This window comes from Chrysemys picta, chromosome 12 (assembly GCF_011386835.1).
Source record: "Chrysemys picta bellii isolate R12L10 chromosome 12, ASM1138683v2, whole genome shotgun sequence".
Classification (NCBI taxonomy): Eukaryota; Metazoa; Chordata; order Testudines; family Emydidae; genus Chrysemys; species Chrysemys picta.
Genome location: NC_088802.1, coordinates 57,522,617 through 57,544,700, shown reverse-complemented (window position 1 = coordinate 57,544,700; position 22,084 = coordinate 57,522,617). Strand labels below are relative to the sequence as shown.

General features: G+C 46.3%; 1 protein-coding gene across 1 annotated transcript in view; it reads left to right on the top strand.

Moving 5' to 3' along the window:
- Nucleotides 1–20,813, top strand: part of FASN (fatty acid synthase) — a 70,850-nt gene extending 50,037 nt beyond the window's left edge. The window contains exons 34-43 of the mRNA XM_005283095.5: nucleotides 2,644–2,795; nucleotides 7,366–7,457; nucleotides 7,610–7,761; nucleotides 11,257–11,499; nucleotides 15,314–15,502; nucleotides 16,146–16,373; nucleotides 16,835–17,055; nucleotides 17,630–17,728; nucleotides 17,836–18,087; nucleotides 19,075–20,813. Of these exons, the coding sequence (XP_005283152.1) occupies nucleotides 2,644–2,795; nucleotides 7,366–7,457; nucleotides 7,610–7,761; nucleotides 11,257–11,499; nucleotides 15,314–15,502; nucleotides 16,146–16,373; nucleotides 16,835–17,055; nucleotides 17,630–17,728; nucleotides 17,836–18,087; nucleotides 19,075–19,212 (1,766 nt within the window). The 3' untranslated portion in view covers nucleotides 19,213–20,813. The remainder of the gene's footprint in view (nucleotides 1–2,643; nucleotides 2,796–7,365; nucleotides 7,458–7,609; nucleotides 7,762–11,256; nucleotides 11,500–15,313; nucleotides 15,503–16,145; nucleotides 16,374–16,834; nucleotides 17,056–17,629; nucleotides 17,729–17,835; nucleotides 18,088–19,074) is intronic.
- Nucleotides 20,814–22,084: the final 1,271 nt, after the last annotated feature.

The following is a 22,084-nucleotide window of genomic DNA, read 5'->3' as shown; positions in this document are numbered from 1 at the left end:
CCAGTTTGGTACTGAAGTCACGCTTACTGGCCTGTAGTTGCCAAGATCACCACTGGAGCCCTTTTTAAAAAATGGCGTCACATTAGCTAGCCTCCAGTCATTTGGAACAGAAGCTGATTTAAATGATAGGTTATATACCACAGTTAGTAGTTTGGCAATTTCACATTTGAGTTCCTTCAGAACTCTTGGATGAATACCATCTGGTCCTGGTGACTTAATCAATTTGTTCTAAAACCTCCTCTAATGACCCCTCAATCTTGGACAGTTCCTCAGATTTGTCACCTAAAAAGAATGGCTCAGGTTTTGGAATCTCCCTCACATCCTCAGCCATGAAGACCAATGCAAATAATTCATTTAGCTTCTCCGCAATGGCCTTATCGTCCTAGAGTGCTCCTTTAACATCTCGATTGTCCTGTGGCCCACTGGTTGTTTAGCAGGAAGCCTGCTTCTGATCTACTTAAAAAGGGTGCCCTGTACAATCTGGCTTCTACCTTTCCACTCTACTGAAACTGTCCTTACTCAAGTCCCCAATGACTCCTTCTTTTACAAAGTCTCCCTGTCCTCCTTCTAGAGATTCTCATCCTCTTAGTTTCAAAGACTCTGCATCTTCCCTCTCCAACCATTATTCAGGGATAGTGACCCTCAAGCTCTTTGTCTTGTCCCTTCCCTGGAGAGCTGTCATTGGTCTTTTTTTCCCTCTAGCTCATATCCCTGTGTGACATTACCCAATAATTAAATGTCTCGGATCTGCCTCACTGCCTCATCCACAATTGTCTTTGACCTGTGTTCCTCTGTCCTGACACCATCTCAGGCTCAACATGAGAAAAACTACTACTTTTTCTATTTCCATTGGCAAATCCACTATCATGCATGTTCTGCAGGCATGCAAAGCTTGGTGGCATTTGACTCCCCACCTCAGTCCTCCAACTTTGATGTTGCTAACTCCTGCCAACTTCTGCATTCCAAAATCTATCCATTCCTTTCTATCCCACTGCCTTAAATCTTGTCCAACTTTTCATCTCTCTCCTTAGTTACTGCACCCTTTTTCTTTCTTCCTCCTTCACTCTTGCCTTCCTTTTCCTGATCTGTCCAAAGTGCTACTATGAAAATAATCCACCCTGCCTGCTGATCTGATCATGTCCATCCCCTCTTCAAATCCCTTCACTACGCTTTCAATCGTATATAACTCTGTTCCTGCCTACCTCTTGTCACGGAGTCCCCGGGCGATGCTCTGGAACTGTTCCCCACAAAGCCAGTCAGGACTTTGGGGAGCCTCCTCTCCCTCGGAGCAGACCGTCTTCAGGGCAAGAAGCTCACACGTCTTCACCTCCTGGGTCTGACCCTGGAGCATTCAGCATATGCCCCTCTGTGCGCTTTCCACAGCGAGTCCGCCCAGGCGGGGTCCTGGGGAAGCCAGAGGTCCTGTACGTACCCCCACTTTGCAGTCAGACGTGACTCTTAGCCAGCCAGTAAAACAGAGGTTTATTAGATGACAGGAACATGGTCTAAAACAGAGCTTGTAGGTACAGCAAACAGAATGCCTCAGCCGGGTCCATCCTGGGGGGCAGCAAGCCAGACACCCCCGTTTGCCCTCACTCCTAGTCCCCAGCCAGCTCCAAACTGAAAACCCCCTCCAGCCCCTCCTTCTCTGGGCTTTGTCTTGTTCCCGGGCCAGGAGGTCACCTGATCTCTTTGTTCACCTTTAGCTATTTCCTTATAGGGGAGAAGGGCCCTGTCCATTTGTTGCTAGGAGATAGTGTCAGTGATTTATGCACACTGGCCTTTATCCCACCACCTAGAGACTTAAGAAATGCATAGGGGAAACTGAGGCACCCACACAGTATTCAGAGGAAACAGTCCCACTTCGTCACATCTCTCTTCTCATCCTTTGTTCACAACTCCTCCTTCATTTTCTTCTCTCACTGTCCTCTCCATGTCACCTTTCATATGGCTCCCTCTGCCTATCCAGTAGAACTCTCTTCCTGACCTGTTACCGCTGGCCTTCATTCTCTCTTTTGTAAAGCCTCGCCTTTATGGGACCATATCATCTTATGTCTGTAAAGCACCAGGCATGTTTTTGGCTCTATATAAAGTCAAATCTACAGCCTTGCCCAGAGAAAGAGCACACACTGTTACCAGTGAGTCCAGACCTGAAACATGGAAGAGCCTTCGTGCAAAGGCCTCAATGAAAGTTGCTATATTCCTTTTCAGAGAGCTTATTTCCTGTGGTATATAGTGTAGTATGGCTACACTATATACCACAAGAAAAGCCTTCCGCGTTTTAAATACCATCTCCATCCAACATGCTCAGCATTTAAAAGAGGGAGTATTGTCTTCATCTTAAAGATAGGGATACAGGAGCACCAAGTTACGTGTCTTGGGTCACACTGTGAACTGATGGCAGTTGGGGAAAAGAACTCTGAATCTGTCGTCTGTCTAACCATTAGTGAACACTGAATCAGTCTGCAACCACAAGTTGCAGTTCTAATGCTTTAGTTTAAATGCTGCTGTTTGTCTTAAACAGGGTAAGTATGAACTGAGTACATAACTGAGAAGTGCAGGAAGCGGAGCTTCACCAGGGCATAGTGTCTGGAATAATGAATCTCAAACTAGACTTTTTTTTTTTTTTTTTTTTTTTTGCAGGTTACCAAGCTAAACGAGTCAGAGAGTGGAAGGAGATGGGAGTCCAGGTCCTGGTGTCCACCAGTGATGTTGGGACTTTAGAAGGAACACAGCACTTGATAGAAGAAGCTTCACAGCTTGGACCAGTTGGGGGCATCTTCAACTTGGCGATGGTGAGTGACAAAAATGCTTGGGACTCAAAGGACAGAGCAGCTGCAAAGGTGCCTTCTGCATTGATTATATGGGGCCAAGTCACCAGGGGGACAGCTCAGGCAACCTTTTTGTCTTTCAAAGTGCAGTTGGCCTGGATAGGTTTGGTAACGTGAAGTTGTTGTCCTTTCACTTCCTCAGTCTGGTCTCTTGTTTCCCTGGCTAGTAGCACTACAGAGACAGTATGTTCAGCTCCTAGTGACCCTTGGGGCCCAAAAAAGGCCTATCCTGCACTTTCTAGTTAAGGAAGACCATCGCAGTAGGAGTCCTGGAGAGACCAGGACAACATGAAGACTTCTTGTTGAGGCTGGTAGGGCCTTACCGTCTTCAGCTAAGAGATACTATTGTTCTTAGTAATATTTCAGCTTAAATGTGTAAAAACGTACTTGGTATTCCCTCTCTGTGCCTCTCCAGCATCTCTGTACAGAGCATCAGAGGGGTAGTCATGTTAGTCTGGATCTGTAAAAAGCAGCAAAGAGTCTGTGGCACCTTATAGACTAACAAATGTATTGGAGTATAAGCTTTTGTGGGTGAATACCCACTTTGTCTGAACAGACACAACTTCAATTCTTGGGCATCAGTCTCCAAGTTTAAGGACTCCCTACCCCAAGGTTCACAACCCGAGTTTATGGCCATAGTGGACGAAGGGAAGGCAGTAGCCAAAACCTCTCTGCAGGCCTCCCTTGACTCCGCGGATGCAGCTGCCAGGACAATCACGTCAGGAGTAGTGAGGAGGTGCTCGGCATGGCTACAGGCCTCTGGCCTTCCCCCAGAGGTGCAAAACACCTTACAAGACCTTCCGTTCGAGGGGTTAGGCTTGTTTTTGGACCAGACGGATGCCAGATTACATAGCCTCAAAGACTCTTGAGCAACCCTCAAGTCGTTGGGAATGCACACCCCAGTGACACAGAGGAAACCCTTTAAGCCCCAACCACCACAGAGGCAATACCATCCTCGTCCTAGGCAGGAACCGTACCACAGAAAGGGCAGGGATAACAGGCGTAGACGTAACAACACGCCTAACCAGGGCCAAAACCACGGCCACGGCAAGCCGGGAAATAAGCAAGGGTTTTGAAGCTGTGATCGAGGACAGCGTACCGACCCTTATACCGGATCCTCCTCTATGTTTCAGAGATCGCCTGTCCCATTTTACCGTGCTTGGTCTCGTATAACATCAGACCGCTGGGTTCTTCGCACGGTGGAGGTGGGATACACCCTTCAGTTCTCCTCGCCCCGTCCCTCTTCAGGGACCCCTCTCACAAGCAACTCCTCATGCAGGAGTTGCGGGCCCTCCTCAAAGTAGGAGCAGTGGAAGAGGTCCCTCAGGACCTAACGGGGAAAGGGTTTTACTCCAGATATTTCCTCATTCCCACACAAAAGGGGGGCCTCCGTCCCATTTTGGATCTACGCAGACTAAACAAATTTTTGGTCAAGGCACGTTTTCGTATGGTCTCCCTTGGCACTATTATCCTATCCCTGGATCCGGGGGATTGGTACACTGCCCTTGATATGAAAGATGCGTACTTTCACATCACCATCCGCCCGGCCCACCGGCGGTTCCTGCGCTTCACCATCAACCAACACCATTTCCAATTTAAGGTCTTGCCCTTCGGCCTAGCAATGGCCCCGCGAGTGTTCACGAAATGCATGTCCGTGGTGGCAGCTTTTCTTCGGAAAAGAAAGATGCGGGTATACCCGTACTTGGACGACTGGCTCCTTGCGGGCAGGTCGGAGGACGAGGTCTGCTCCCACGTGGCACTGGCGTTACAGGTGTTCCGCAAACTCGGTCTACTGGTCAATGTACCTAAGTCCTCACTGATCCCCACACAGAGACTGGATTTCATGGGAGCAGTCCTGGACTCGGTGGCGGCACGGGCAAGTCTTCCAGTGTCACGGTTCTTGGCCATTCAAAGGGTCATAAGCTCCATCCAACAATTCCCCACGACCACGGCCAGATGCTGTATGCAACTCTTGGGGCACATGGCGGCTTGCACACATGTAGTCAGACATGCCCGTCTAAGACTCAGGCCGTTACAGTTCTGGCTGGCCCAAACGTATCGCCCCAACAGAGACCCCTTAGACCTAGTAGTGACAATCCCGGCTCGGGTGTCGAACTCTCTCCGCTGGTGGCTCAATCAGCAGCAGGTTTGCGAAGGGGTCCCTTTCGCCACCCCGCAACCCACTCTGACGTTAGTAACGGATGCGTCGGACCTGGGCTGGGGGGCGCACCTTGGGGACCTACGGACCCAGGGCTTATGGTCCAGGGAAGAAAAGTTGCTTCACATCAATCTGAAGGAGTTAAGGGCAGTTCGCCTCGCCTGCCGGACCTTTCGCGCTACCATAAAAGGCCACAGCATGTCAGTTCTGACGGACAACACTACCGCCATGTTCTACATAAACAAGCAGGGCGGGTCCTGATCCTCTCCCCTCTGTCACAAGGCGCTCCGCCTACGGGACTTCTGTATAGCCCATTCAGTCCACCTACTGGCAGCATATCTCCCAGGGGTCCAAAACGGGTTAGCAGACCACCTCAGTCGGTCCTACCACATGCACGAATGGGCGTTGAGACGGGACGTCCTGCACTCAATCTTCCAGAGGTGGGGGTTTCCCCAGGTGGATCTCTTCGCCACCAAGGACAACAGCCAATGCCCTCAGTTTTGCTCATTCCAGAACCTCAGCCCTGGCTCAGTGGCAGATGCCTTCGCGATTCCATGGGGCGGGAGCCTGAGGTATGCCTTCCCTCCATTCCCGCTCATCCACAAGGTCCTGCTCAAGACCCGCAGGGACAAGGCGACAGTCATCCTCATCGCACCAGCGTGGCCACGCCAGCATTGGTTCACGACCCTGCTGGAACTGTCCGTGACCGCCCCGATCGCCCTCGCCCTCCCCCTCCATCGCTACCTCATCACGCAGGACCGGGGTCGCCTACTCCACCCGAACCTACCGTCGCTACATCTCACAGCATGGTATCTCTCTGGCTAAGCGATACGTAGTACAGGTGTTCCCACCAGGTCCAGCAAATTCTTCTTGGTAGTAGGAAGCCCTCCACAACAGCGACCTACCTTGCCAAATGGAAGAGGTTCTCCCACTGGTGTGAGCCTCATCACGTACAGCCTCTGCAGGCTTCCGTCCCATCAATACTGGACTACTTGCTGCACCTCAAGCATCAAGGGCTCGCCCCCGCCTCAATTAAAGTGCATCTGGCTGCCATATCGGCGTTCCACCCCGGAGAGTTGGGGGGTTCGGTGTTCTCCAACCCCACAGTAGTCAGATTCCTCAAGGGGCTGGAGAGGGTGTTTCCCTACTCGCGCCCGCCGGTCCCTGCATGGAATCTTAACCTGGTCCTAACTAAACTCATGGGGCTACCCTTTGAACCCCTAGCCTCTTGCTCCCTCATGCACCTCTCCTGGAAGGTAGCGTTTCTAGTGGCTATCACATCGGCTAGGAGGGTATCGGAATTGAGAGCCCTCACTTCGGAACCTCCTTATACAGTTTTTTATAAGGATAAGGTGCAACTGAGGCCACACCCCAAATTCCTTCCTAAGGTGGTCACGCAATTTCATATGGGACAGGACATTTGTTTACCGGTGTTCTTCCCTAAGCCCCATACGGACCCAAGCCACCGCAGCCTGCATACCCTCGATGTCCGTAGAGCCTTGGCATTCTATCTGGAACGGACCAGGCCTTTCCGCAAGTCGTCGCAACTGTTCATTGCCATTGCGGAAAGAATGAAAGGCCAGCCTATCTCGGCGCAGCGCTTGTCAGCATAGATCATGCTTTGCATACGCACATGCTATGAGCTCGCCAACGTACCAGCCCCGGAGATCAGGGCTCACTCAACTAGAGCCCAAGCGTCCTCAGCGGCTTTCTTGGCGCAGGTTCCACTCCAGGAAATCTGTAAAGCGGCCACCTGGTCGTCGGTGCATACATTCACAGCCCACTATGCGATCCATCATCAGACCAGAGAGGACGCGGTGGTCGGCAGGGCTGTGCTTCAATCAATTGTTCCTTGACTCCTACCCTCCTCCAATGGTAAGCTTGTGAGTCACCTAATGTGTAATGGACGTGAACAATCACTCGAAGAAGAAAAAACGGTTACCTACCTTCCGTAACTGTTGTTCTTCGAGATGTGTTGTTCACGTCCATTACACTTCCCACCCTCCTTCCCCTCTGTCGGAGTCACCGGCAAGAAGGAACCGAGGGAGGGTCGGGCCCGCAGGGATATATATACGCTAGAGCAGGGCGCCGCTCTGGCGGGAGGAGGGGACCCTGCCAGCCTGACGGGAGCCGCTGAGGGAAAAAGTTTCCGACGTCCGTGCATGCAACGCGCGCACACCTAATGTGTAATGGACGTGAACAACAGTTACGGAAGGTAGGTAACTGTTTTTTTCTGGGAGCTCTTGGCTGGGTCTCTTGTTCCAGTACTTAATGGAGAATCTGTGCATATTTTTGAGGTTGAAATTGCAGCATGGTTAGACTCCCCCTGAGCAGAGACTGGAGAGATGTTGAAGTTGCTTCTTCTATCTCCTGCAGGTCCTTAAAGATGCTATGCTAGAGAATCAGTCTCCAGAATTCTTCCATGATGTCAGCAAACCCAAGTATGCAGGCACCCTTCACCTAGACTGGTAGGTGTCATAGGAGGGATACATGTGGGGTGTTTAAATGGGGCTGGAGGCCAATAACATTCAGAAGGGTCTCAACTTGTTACTGTAACAAGAGAGGGGAATGATCCTTTTAAAACAAGTTGTTAATTAGTATCATTTTCTTCTATTCCTAGGGTGAGTCGTGAAAAGTGTCCAGACCTGGATTATTTTGTCGCTTTCTCCTCTATAAGCTGTGGAAGAGGAAATGTTGGGCAGAGTAACTACGGTTTTGCCAACTCTACCATGGAGCGCATCTGTGAGCAGCGACGGCATGATGGGCTCCCAGGTAACAATGCAGGGCCTCTTCTACAGATAATGCCCACTCCATCAACAACCAGAAGAAAATTAATACCAAGATAGCTCATGCACTTCTCTGGAGCAAGCATGAATGCTCAGAGCTCCCTCCTCCCCACTCGTTCTCTGGCTCATGCACACGCGCACACACTCCCTTTGTACTCTGTGACTTGTCAGTCCGCATAGAATCATAGAAACGTAGGACTGGAAGGGTCCTTGATGGGTCATCTAGACCTATCCCCTGCACTGAGACAGGATTAAATATTATCTGGACCATTCCTGACAGGTGTTTGTCTAACCTGTTCTTAACCTCCAATGATGGGGATTCCATAACCTCGCTATGTAATTTATTCCAGTGCTTAACTACTGTTACAATTAAGTATCAGAGGGGTAGCCGTGTTAGTCTGGATCTGTAAAAAGCAACAGAGTCCTGTGGCACCTTTAAGACTAACAGATGTATTGGAGCATAAGCTTTCGTGGATGAATGCATCCGACGAAATGGGTATTCACCCACGAAAGCTTATGCTCCAATACATGTTAGTCTTAAAGGTGCCACAGGACTCTCTGTTGCTTGTTACAGTTAGATCTCCCTTGCTGCAATTGAAGCCCAGTACTTGGAGACTGTTATCATGTCCCTCTTCAGTCTTTTTCTTCTCCAGACTAAACCAAATTTTTGAATCTTTTTTTTCCTCATGGATCATGTTTTCTAGACCTTTAATTAGTTTTGTTACTCTCCTCTGGACTTTCTCCTTTGTCCACATATTTCCCGAAGTCTGGTACTCAGAACTGGACACAGTACTCCAACTGAGGCCTAATGAGTGCGGAGTAGAGTGGAAGAATTACTTCTTGTGTCTGGCTTATAACACTCCTGTTAATACATCCCAGAATGATGTTTGCTTTTTTTCCTACAGTATTACATTGTTGACTCATATTTAGTTTATCCACAATAACTCCCCAATCTCTTTTAACAGTACTGTTCCTTAGTCAGTCATTTTCCATTTGTGTTCTGTGCAATTGATTATTCCTTTCTAAGTGTAGTACATTGCCTATATTGAATTTCATCCTATTTCTTTCAGGCCATTTTCCCAGTTTGTCAAGATCATTTTGAATTTTAATCTGGTCCTCCAAAGCGCTTGCAACTACTCCCAGCTTGGTATCATCCACAGCATTTATAAGCATACTCTCTATGCCATTATCTAAATCATTGATGAAGATATTGAATAGGACCAGATGCAGGACAGATACTTTTGGGACACACTCCATATGCCCTTACAGCTTGACTGTGAACCATTTATAACTATGCTGGACCTTAAAGCAGGTTCATCTAGGCCAGTGGTCTCCAAAGTGGGGTGCTTCGGCAGTTCGGGCGGGAGTCCAAGCGGCTTTTTTTTTTTTTCCTTCGGCAAAAATGATAGAGCCAGCGTGGCAGGGGGTGCATGCTCAAAATTTTTTTACTGACAGGGGTGCGCGATCAAAAAAGTTTGGGACCACTGATCTAGGCTATCTTTCCCAAGTTTGTTTGAGAAGATCATGTAAGACCATATCAAAAACCTTACTATAGTCGAGATATACCACCTCTACGGATGTCCTCTTATGCACAAGGGTTGTCAAAGAAGGATATTAGGTTGGTTTGACGTGATTTGTTCTTGATGACAAATCCATGTTGACTGTTACTTTTCACCTTTATCTTCTAGGTACTTACAAATTGGTTTGGTTTGGTTTGGTTTTGCTCCATTATCTTTCCTGGTTCCCAAGTTAAGCTGATTGGTCTATAATTCCCTGGGTTGTCCATATTCCCCCTTTATAGGTCGGCACTATATGTGCCATTTTCTAGCCCTCTGGGATCTCTCCTATCCTCCATGAGTTCCAAAAGATAATCGCTAATGGCTCAGAGTTCTCTTCAGACAGTTACATCCTAGAATACTTAAGGATCTCATCTGGCCCTGCTGACTTGATGATGTCTAACTTGTCTAAGTAATTCTTAACTTCTTCTTTCCCTCTTTTAGTCTCAGATCCTACCCCATTTACCCTGATGTTCTCTATGTTAGTCGTCCGATCATTGCTAATCTTTTTTGATGAAAACTGAAACAAAAAAGACATTTAATATTTCAGACATTGCTACATTTTCTGTCATTGTTTTTCCTTCCTCATTGAGCAATGGACCTACCTTGTCCTCATCTCCCTCTTGCTTCTAATGCATTTGTAAAATATTTATTTGTTACACTTTATGTTCCTAGCTAGTTTAATCTCGTTTTGTGACTTGGCCTTTCTAATTCTCTCTTCGTGGTTGTGTGGTGTGTGTTTTTGTTGTTGTTTTTTTTTTTTAATATATATTCATCCTTTGTAATTTGACTTAGCTTCCACTTCTTGTATGACTCTTATGAGTTTTAGGATGTTGAAGATCTCCAGTTTAAGCCAGGATTGTCTCTTGCCATACTTCCTCTTTCCTACGCATTGGAATAGTTTGCACTTGTGCCCTTAGTAATGTCTCTTTGAAAACTGCCAACTCTCCTGAACTCTTTCCCCTACCCCCCTTAGACTTGCTTCCCATGAGATCTTACCTACTAATTCTCTGAGTTTGCTAAAGTCTGCCTTCTTGAAGTCCATTGTCTTTCTTTTGCTTTTTTTCCCCCTCCTACCATTCCTTAAAATCATGAGCTCTTATTTCATGATCACTTTCATCCAAGCTGCCTTCCACCTTCAAATTCTAAATCAATTCCTCCCTATTTGTCAGAATAAAATCTAGAACAGCCTTCCCCCAATTGCTTGCTCCACCCTCTGCAATAAAAAAGTTGTCTCCAATGAATTCCAATCGCTTGTTGGACAATATGTGCCTTTCTGTATTATTTTCCCCGCAGATATCTGGGTAGTTGAAGTCCCCACCACCACCAAGTCCTGTGCTTTGGATGATTTCTTAGTTGGCTTTTTTTTTTTTTTTTTTTTTTTTTTTTTTTTTTTAAAGCCTCATCCACCTCTTCTTCCTGGTTAGACATTCTATAATAGATCCCTATCATGACATCATCCTTGCTTTTTTTACCCCTTTTATCCTTACCCAGAGGCTTTCAACAGGTCTACCTCCCACTTCTATTTCAACCTCTGTGCAAGTGTATCTATCTTTGATATACAAGGCAACAACTTCTCCTTTTTTCCCCCCTGCCTGTCCTTCCTGGACAAACTACACTTCTCTACCAATATTCCAGTCATGAATTATCCCACCAAGTCTCTGCAATGCCAATTATGTCATAACTGTGGTTGTTCACTGGAATTTCTAGTTCTTCCTGTTTTATTCCCCATACTTCTGTGACATTCATTAGACTTTCCCCAAGTCCTGCTTGTCCCTGCTACGTTTGCCCAGATTCTGACCCTTCACCCAGATTTTCAAGTGAATGAAGACACCTGCTCTGTTTTCTTTAGCTTTCCCCTCTCCCTGCTGCCATGTGCTCCAGTTATTCATTTAATGTGTTCTCTCTTCTGCCTTCTTTCGCAGGCCTGGCCGTGCAGTGGGGCGCCATTGGTGATGTGGGTGTTGTCTTGGAGACAATGGGCAGTAACGACACTGTGGTTGGTGGAACTCTTCCCCAGCGACTCAGCTCATGCCTGGAAGTTCTGGACCGCTTCCTGAATCAGCCTCATCCTGTCATGTCTAGTTTTGTTCTGGCAGAGAAGGTCTCAGTGAAGAGTGAAGGAAGCAGCCAGCGGGACCTTGTGGAGGCTGTTGCCCACATCCTGGGTAAATTAGATCATTAATAATTACAAACATTCTGTGATCAGAATTCTAGAAGCCACAACTTACTCTAGAATCTGCTATAGGAAGTGTATTGGTGAACATAAGAGAGGCCGTACCGGGTCAGACCAAAGGTCCATCTAGCCCAGTATCCTGTCTACCGACAGTGGCCAATGCCAGGTGCCCCAGAGGGAGTGAACCTAACAGCCAATGATCAAGTGATCTCTCTCCTGCCATCCATCTCCACCCTCTGACAGACAGAGGCTAGGGACACCATTCCTTACCCGTCCTGGCTAATAGCCATTAATAGACTTAACCACCATGAATTTATCCAGGTCTCTTTTAAACTCTGTTATAGTGCCAGCCACTGTCTGAAGGGAATTGTGTGCAGGTGTGCATCCTGCTCTGGTCCAAAAGCGTCTATTCACTCTCTAGAAGTATCTCTTTCTTATACAGCTGTGGGAGTGCTGCTTGTATCACTATTTTTATAGCACTGTGCATGTGCACAGAACTTCATAGTAGGGAAAAATGCACAAATTGAAGGCTAGACCTTAGATCCCAAGACTTCACAATATCGAGATGCATACAGATACAGTAGCAGCACAGGCTGTGGTCAGAGCTGACCTCACGGAACAGGTGGTGGGATTTTTCCCCGGGGGGGGAGGGTAGGGTTAGAGGTAAATAATTGGGGGGTCTGAGGATGCCCTGGCCACCCAGGAACATTAGTCCCAGCTGGGGGTGGGGAGGAGAGGACGATGGAGACTGAGTTTTCCCCCTCCCCCTTCCCTGGACAGAGCAGCCAGGGCTGGGTCCGGTCAAGCCCCAGAAACTTCCCCTGTCTGCAGGAACCTGGGGGGGGGGGGACTCAGTGGGATGGTTCCAACGGGGAGATGGGGGGCGGCAGATTGGGGGGGGGGGGGTCCGGATGCATGGGGGTTGGGTGGACAGGGGGAGCAGCTCCCCGTACAGTGACACCCCCCCCCCCCACAGAGGACCTGGAACACACACTCTCTCTCCCCTGAGCCCCTTCTGTATCAGAAGCCCACCACACCCAGAACCCCCCCACCAAGTCCCCCAAATCCCCACCCTGCTGAGCCTCATCCCCTGCTTCAGAAGCCCCTGAAACCTGGACCCCCCCCACCCTAATGAGTCCAAACCAGCTGTACCCTGACCCTCCATCAAGCCCCACTTCCTCCCCCAACTGAGCCCTAACCACCTTCACCTCACCCACCCCCGCACTGCAGAGTCCCATTCACCGTGCACCCAGAACCCTGCACTGAGCCCCTGTGCACCCAGATTCCCCCCTGCACCTGGACCCTCACCGAGCTGCCCATACACAGATTGTGCCACGCAGAACCATGGTACTCTTGAGGGAATTCTGCATTGAAACATTAAAAAAATTAAAATTCTGCAAAGTTCTGCATATTTTAATTGTCAAAATAACACAAACATAATATTATCACACCATTTTCAATTATTTTGGTAATTTATTTCAAAATACTTGTCAGCAAATAATTGAAAATTGTGTGATTATATTGTGATGTTTTGACAAATAAAATTTGCAGAATTTTAAAATATTGTGCGCAGAATATTTAATTTTTTTGGCACAGAATATTTTATTTGTTGTGCAAAATTCCCTCAGGAGTAACACGGAGCAGGATTTGGTGTAGGAGGAAATGAGGTCAGAGATATAGGCAGGAGCCTTTATGAAAAGCCTTAAGGGTGAGGGGCTGAGAGGCTTGAACTGAATGCAGAAGAGTAGTCGTCAATGCAAAAATTCAAGGGAGAGAGAACATGGTTGGAGAGTATCCGAGGGATAGCCGTGTTAGTCTGAATCTGTAAAAAGCAACAGAGGGTCCTGTGGCTAAAAGAGCTAATGTGACCCTGGGATGCATAAATGGGGATTTCCAGTAGGAGTAGCACGGTTATTTTATCTCTTTATTTGGCACTGGTGCGACCACTGCTGGAATATGGTGTCCAGTTCTGGTGCCCACAATTCAAGAAGAATGTTGGTAAATTGGAGAGGGTTCAGAGAAGAGCCATAAGCATAATTAAAGGATTAGAAAACATGTCTTATAGTGATCAACTAAAAGAGCTCAATCTATTTAGCTTAACAAAGAGAAGGTTAAGGGGTGACTTTAGTGGTCAGTAAGTATCTACATGGGGAACAAATATTTAATGGGCTATTCAATCTAGCAGAGAAAACTATAACACAATCCACTGTCTGGAAATTAAAGCTAGATATTTTCAGACTAGAAATAAGGTGTACATTTTCAATGGTGAGAGTAATTAACCATTAGTATTTACCAAGGTTTGTGGTAGATTCTCCATCATGATTTTGGGAAAGTCCTCTGGCCTGTTTTAAGGAGGTCAGACTACATGATCCAATGGTCCCTCCTGGTCTTGGAATCTGTGAATGCTCAGCAGTGTTGAATGTTGTAAAAAGGGTTCAGGAGGATGAGAATGGGTGTCTGCCCTCTGGCCATTGACAGTGGAATGATGTTCATCCGTGCCACTAAAGTGGTTTCAGTCACATGTCTTAGCCTGAATCCAGATTATGCTGGGTCTAGGATATTAGCGTCCATTAGATGAGCTTGAAGTTGGCCTTTGGCTATTGTTTCTGTGAGCTTGCCCAGGAACGCAGTGTTTGATACTGGATGCTATTGGCTAGAATGATAGGTCTATGGTGGCTTGCACTGTTATGTAAATGGACAACTAATCCAAACACCAGGTCCAGGGTGTGACCCAGCTATGGGGGATGGACTGTAGGTGACTTGTGAAAGTTCTAGGGAGCCAGTGAGGAGATGATTTGGGGGAACAGGAGTGTTGCATCTGCAATGACTAGGATATTTTACCAACTTGCTGGTAAGGTATAAGTGAGTTCCTCTAGTGAATACTTCAGTTTTTGTAGTGGTCTGTAAAATTAGCATAAAATATTAGCTTTGCTCTGTTTTCTATTATTACATTAATTTTAATTAGCTTGTTTTAACTGAGGTACCTCTTTTGGCACCTAGCACATCATGGGTGCTGCCATAAACAAATACTACCACCCTCTGCTCAATATTTTTTGTAAACTATCCAGGAAGATATAAGAACTTGGACAAAAGTGTGAAGTACATTTGAGAAAAGTTTGCCCAGAGGTAATGATGGGTGAACCGAAGGAAGTGGATGGGGCTGCCCAAGAAGTGAGGCTTGAGAGAAAAGGTCATGGTACAGAGGATGGAGCCCTGGAAGATGCTAAATGGGGGAAAGAGGAGAAGGAGAAGAGAAATTGCTGCAAGATGTTGAAGGGGCAGAAGGAGCAGGGTCCTTGGGTCCTTTGGACATTCATAGAACTTTCTACAATTTTGACTGGACTCTTTCTGCCCTGTGCTGATTGGCTGTTTGCTCCATCCTCCCCCCCCCCCCCCCTCCCCCACCATTTCTTCACCTCAGCTTCATGCCACACCTGCTCCTCGCCCATTCTTCCTCTCCCTTTTCTTCCCATTTAGCTGATCTCTCTCGTAAGTAAAACTACAAATTAATAATAATTAAAAATCGTGGCACCAACATGTCATTTGCTGCCATGACATTATTAATTCTGCTGGTGTGTTAGGATAGGGGATGGGGTATTTGTCTATCTTGTCTATTTAGTTTGAGTTCTTCGAAGAAGGGATCATCTGCTGCTCTCTTTTTGTATGGTGCCTAGCACAGTGGGATCCTACTCTTGCTTGGCCTTTAGGCACTACCGTAATACCCATGTTAAATAATAATTGCAGGAACAGTCCAAAAAGTAGAAGGACATCAGTCTGTTTTTCAAACATCTGGTTCTTTTCATCAGGTGTCCGTGATGTGAGCAGTCTGAATGCTGAGAGCTCTCTGGCAGATCTAGGCTTGGACTCCCTGATGGGAGTGGAAGTGCGTCAGACCCTGGAGAGGGACTACGATATTGTCATGACTATGAGAGAGATTCGACTGCTTACAATTAATAAACTGCGAGAACTTTCCTCCAAGTCTGGAACAGCAGAGGGTACGTCATCTGAATTTGGCCTGGGGGGGGGGGAGGGGAGGACTAGGGTCACTAAAATAGCCATTGGGGTCCATATACATTTAAAATAATAAACAGACTCCCATGCTGTCTCTTTCAATATGTAATGGTGAGAGCCTCTTAGTGACAGGTAATGGAATGGGGCCTGGTGTGAACTGATAGTATTGTAAGTAACAAGTGGGCATAGCACTGCCACTTAGAGCTGTGGTGCCCCAGTGGATTGGTCCAGCCAGTTATTGGCGGGGGGAGTGGCGGGGAGCAGGGAAGTCCCTAAGAGAAGACCCAAGGCCAGGAGAAAGAAGCTTATTTTGTCTCCCATCTCCATTTCTCTGCTGCCTGATCACCAACACAGCTCCGACAGCTCTCCAGGTGCTCCCTAGATAGCGTCAGCAATGCGGATGCAGAGAGCTAGCATCAAATAGCCTGAACCATGAACTAGCCTTTAGCAGCAGTATCAGTGTGGACAGCCTGAATTTCTATATGGATTACACTCACTGCCATTTAATGATCTAGTGAGCAAGAGGGCTAATCCAACGAGCCTTCGCTTCTCTGTGGGCTATGCTGCCTGTCCCACCAATCTGACCCTGACTGTAACTGGCTTCTCCTGATGTGCTTTCCTTTAAAGAACTGAAACCATCCCTTCTGATGAAAGCTGGCCAGGCTGAGCACCCTGAATTGGACTTGAACAACCTGCTGGTGAATCCAGAAGGGCCAACAATCACCCGGCTCAATGAGGTACAGAGCACAGAACGCCCTCTTTTCCTCATTCACCCCATCGAAGGATCCATCACAGTTTTCCACACACTTGCCTCCAGACTCAGTATGCCCAGCTATGGACTCCAGTGCACAAAAGGTATCTGTATCCTTATTCATCTTGACTTTCTAAACCTCACTTGGTAGCTTTCATCATCACATAGAGGGCTTAGTTTCTGACCTCTGCACGCAGAGCTCCAAGCTTCAGTGACCCGTGACTGAGTCCACTTAGAAAAGTCACAAACATCCCCAGTTAAATGGGAAAGAGAAATATCAGTGTAAATAGAAAATGCTTGAATGTGGAAGTGTGTTCTCACACAGGGAAGCCGGTATGCCAGAGTGATGGACAAGACTCTGCTCATCACTGATGCTGCTGGGGCACAATTACTTGTTTGGTCAGAAATATAGATTTAACCCTTGTCATAATCTATATAGAAATACACTTTTAAAAGCAGTTGAGTGTTTCTAATGGAGCCATTACTAAGCTGGTAGAGAAGTAACTTCATCTCTCACTCTGATTTCAACCTGTTCCTAACTCCCATATTTGCTTCCTCTTTCTAGCTGCTCCTCTGGACAGTATACAGAGCCTGGCAGCCTATTACATTGACTGTATGAAGCAGGTGCAGCCTGAGGGACCCTATCGCATTGCAGGATACTCCTTTGGAGCTTGTGTAGCCTTTGAAATGTGCTCCCAGCTGCAAGCTCAGCAGAACCCCTCCCATTCACTCAACAGCCTCTTCCTGTTTGATGGATCCCACTCCTACGTGGCAGCATACACTCAGGTAAGAGATTCTGGGGGAATCTTCAGAGACCATCCTGTCTCTCACCAATGTTAATGATTTGGGAGCCTTCCATGTGACCTGAGCGATTTTTAAAAAATTGACAGACCCATCTTCCAGGAAAAAAAATAGCTGACAAGGAGGTGTAGGTGACTGTAAAACAGCAGCTCTGCTCCATGAGCTGACTGGGATGCAAGTGCTGATTCAGATGTCCTATAATAAATGGTGGAATTAGCCTGTTTGTTTCAAGGTGCTGAAGCCTCCAACATGTTCTTGTGCTGCAAGCAAGGGTCCTAACCTGGCTAGGCCTCCTAGCACCCCCATATCCTCCCTTCTGGCTGGCATACAGCTCTCTAAAGGACCCCAAAATATTGGCAATTGGTCAGTCCCCCAGTAACATCCACGTGGAGATCACCTGTATTTTCTTCGTTTTGTTTCTGGGTTTGTTGTCCTGTTTGTATTCTCCCAAGCTTTTCAGTCACTTGCTGTCAAGTACAGGGCACCATACTATGTTATCTTATCTAATGAGCAAGAGAGAGCTTCCCTTTTTGTATTAGTGACACTTTCTCTCTTCCAGAGCTACCGAGCCAAGCTGACCCCAGGAAATGAGGCTGAGGCAGAGACTGAAGCGTTGTGTGCCTTCATTCAGCAGTTCACAGGCACTGAATACAATAAGGTAATGTTCCTCCACTTATTATAGCTACAGGGAAATGCCTCTTGCACACAAGAAGAAGCTGGTAGCTGCACCTCACTTAGCAGTAAATTGTTCTTTACTGTCTACAGTTGCTGGAGACTCTTCTGCCTCTGCAAGACCTGGAAGCTCGTGTCAATGCTGCTGTGGATCTGATAACGCAGAGCCACAAAAACATCAACCGTGAAACTCTCAGTTTTGCTGCTGCTTCCTTTTACTACAAACTGAAGGCTGCTGACAAGTATGTGCCGGAGTCCAAGTACCATGGGAATGTGACGCTACTTAGGGCAAAGACCCACAACGAGTATGAAGAAGGCCTGGGTGGAGATTACAAGCTCTCAGAGGTTAGTTTAAGGAACAGTTCCAGATATGAAGCTGCACTTTCCTAGTTGAGGGGCAGGAAGGAAGTGGCAGGAAGCCATATTCTTGCCTTCCCCAAAAAATATTTGCCTTGGGGGGGCAATAATTATGCAACTGTCTCTTCCTGAGAACTGAAGAGTCCCCAGAAAACAACATGCAGAGGAGACTGCACAGTTCTAGGCCAGTGTCAGTCTCAAAGGAGGCTGAGGTCCAGGAGAAGTTCTCACTCCAATTTTGAAGCAATTCCTTAACAGCAACCTACAGTTTCCACTACTAATTCCTATAGCTCCCAAAATGCACTCTGTGCTCTGAAGAGCTACTAGTCTGCAAACAAGTCAGTAGGAGGAGGGTTGAAGCAGAGACAACTTAAAACACTCTTTGCTTTTTAACCTTTGTGCATTCATTTTTAAAAATTATTCCCCCTTGATATAACATAAGACAGCAGGTAGGGGAAGAGAATTTATTGATCTTCTTTAAAAAAATAACCTTCCTCCTTCCTTTCTTCATTACAGCCCAGATGCTCTTCCCTTTTGGAACTTCTCATTTATTCCCCTTCCCACCGAGCGTTGTGTGATATGATTTTTATCATGCACTTAAGGAAAGTTAATTGCATGTGTTCCCACCCACCAAGAGACTATCCTTAAAATTACCATCTTTCTGAAAGTGTTTACATTCCCAACACAGCCAACTACACCAGCTTATTCCTTGCTGTGAGGGGAAAATGGATCCACTTCTACTGGGGCCCAAGGTAGGGGTCCTGCCCTCAACAGTGCATACATTGAAGCATTGAAATGAAAAGGTTATAGAGTCAGATCAGAGAATGGAACATGTCAGAAGCAAGAGACCTTCAACCTCACTCTTCTTTCTCAGACTTTCATGTCTTATAGCTAAGGCAGCAAGAATGTGGAACTAAAATGCTTTAGAATTCTGGATATAAAATTTTCTTCTTTTGTCTTTTTTGCCACGTGTAGGTCTGTGAGGGGAAAGTATCTGTCCATGTCATTGAAGGGGATCACCGTACCTTCTTGGAGGGAGCTGGTGTTGAGTCAATTATTGGAATCATCCACAGCTCACTGGCAGAGCCCCGGGTCAGTGTCCGAGAGGGTTAGTCCCTTTCTGCTCACCTTCTATCACTGGCCGAGAGAATTCCAGCAATATATCCCTTGTTACGACAGACCCCAAGGAACTCTTCCTGTAATCCAACATCCCATCTGCTCTGCAATCAGGTCTAGGAAGTTCTGCTGATGGATGTCTCTCTCCAGTGTTGTGACACTCTCACTCTACACTGCTACATGGACCTACATCCATGGCTACTTCCTACCCCTTTGGCAGCATGAAAAACAAACTTAGGAGTAGACTTCTTTTCTTGAGCTATGTATCATTTTGTTGTCTTAACAGTATTCCAAAGGATAAGTGATAGCACTTATTTACCAAGCCCAGTTAGCAAGGAGGGGAGCTGCAGCTGATTTTGGAGACATCTGTTGATCTGTGAAGAATCAGTCTGTAGTGAAGTTGGATAGAATTCCATTGAGGCTCTTGTAACTTTTTTTTTATTTGAAATATTTTGCGTATTTATTGCATCAACTTCCCAGTTTTAATTTATCATTAATTTAAAGAAAACAAAACAAAACATACCTTGGAAGTTTGTATTCCTTCTACCAGGTGAAGTTGCCAATTTTGTTAAACCAAAATGCGTCTTTGCAGCAGTCTCTCCCCTCCTTGCTTCACAAAGAGAGAGAGGAGGGTCAGGGAGGGTCTCAAGATGCTGCTGTGCTAGGCACCTTAAGTTACTTGGGTTGATATACTTGTACAGCTGACCATAGGCAAATACCAAGTGTGGGCTGCACAAGGCCCTGTACTAGGATCCCTGCAACTTCAGGCCCCTCTCCCAGCATACACCTACCACTTCACCTTGTTTCTGACCCATTAGCCTCTCCATTCAACCATACACACTTTGAAAAAATTAACTCTGGGACTTTCATCCTCCCTAGTTCCTCATTGACAAGCACCATTATCTAATCCTCATGACCCCCTGCTCTCCCAGAACCAAAGCTCTGCAGTGGTTATAGCTGTCTGCCTAACACCCCTGCATATCTTATTTAGCACCAGGCCTGGCTAAGCCTAGGGCCATCCCTGTGTGCACACATCCTCTCCTCACTGAGACTGGAAATCCTACACGTTAGCCAAGTAATCAGTTCAGTGGCAAATTATTTTAAAAGATTTGATACCTTTTTAAAAGACATTTACACTTTAGAATCCAACACACCTTTTTCTTGCTTTTGCTACGCTGGATCTGTCTTTAGGAAAACCAGTGAATTCATGCTGTACCTATGATACAGAGGAAACACAATCAACTAGATTGGAGCCCTTGTGCTCTCAGAACTGCATTATAATCCAGCTCGCCCACTAGATTATTTTGTCAGTATTGGCACAGTCCAATGACAGGAGTGTCCCTGACTGCAACAGGTTCTGAGGTGGGGGCTCGGTTGGTTAAACCACCCTCTGTGGATGGCGGCTGAGTAACTGGTTTTAGTTTAATAAAATATTTGTGTGGAAATTTGAAATGCAAACACAGTGTTGACTTAAAACATTTCCAAGTCAGTCTTGTTCTGTTTTTTTCATTTTTTACATACCTTTGGTAAAAATGCTGCTCTAGAGAGTGTCCTTTCCTCGTTGGCTCTCCTAAAATTAAATGAGAATTGATCTCTGGCTTGATGGCTTTTCTTTCTCTCTCCTCTTCCTCCCCTCGCCTTCTTATTTGTCAGTCATCCCGAATCTTCTATTTCTTGGTATAAAAATCCCTCCAAAACTTCTGCTGGCAAATATTGTTGGAAGGCTGTAAAGAAGATGTATGGTATTTTGGAACATCAAAACCTGTAGCTGTGATCTTAGTACCTCAGACAGGTGTAACCAAACTAAGAGTGGGCATTGGACACAAAAGTCCTAAACTTAGCTCTGACTCTGTGTTGGATAAATCATTAACCTCTCTGCCTCATTTTCCCCATCTGCAAAATGGGGCTCATAGCACTTGCTTCACAGGTCTGTTGTGAAGATTTATTAGACAATATGTGTAAATCACTTGGTCCATGCAAAATGCTGTTAAGTATTAATCACCTTCCTTATTAAGTGTGTGTGTGTGTGTGTGTGTGTGTGTAAGTAATTGCCAAGCCTTGACCCTACACTGAAAAGGAGAGTGGGTCGATCACATAGTCACCTGTGTGTGACTAGAACGCCATAGTATTTCTGAGCACCATTCTTGAAAATCCAGGCACTAGGCAAGAAGTAGAACACAAAATGAAAGAGAAATTTTCAGTGATAAATGTTTAAAAATTATTGGCAGTTGCAGTGATCCAGGGGAGGGGGAAATTCTCACTGACATGGCCTGTACTGAAGATCTGGAAGAAGGAAGGTGACAAAACTTGAAATAACTTGGCAAACAGTGCTGAATTAACAGGAGTCTGAGCCAGAGTCTGTGTTGAAGGAAAGTGCTGCGATTCATAGATTCTAGGACTGGAAGGGACCTCGAGAGGTCATCGAGTCCAGTCCCCTGCCCTCATGGCAGGACTAAATACTGGCTAGACCATCCCTGATAGACATTTATCTAATCTACTCTTAAATATCTCCAGAGATGGAGATTCCACAACCTCCCTAGGCAATTTATTCCAGTGTTTAACCACCCTATTGTACAAAGGCAATTTAAATGACTAGTTCTGAATGAGTGGACAAGGCTAGAGCTAATTGCAGAGCTGTGTGCTAATTATTTCTAAAGTGACATAAATGTGCATGGCCTCTCACAGACTGCTTGCAGCTACTGATTTAGTAGTAAGTACATCAAGAATGACCTATCAAACAATAGCACACATGATCTTGAAGGAGAGAAATGGAAAAGTTTTGGTATTTATCCCAAAACGGTATTTTTTTCACATGTCTAAACTTCAGCTATAATAACCCATTATCTTATTGGCTGCTGAATATAGTCTG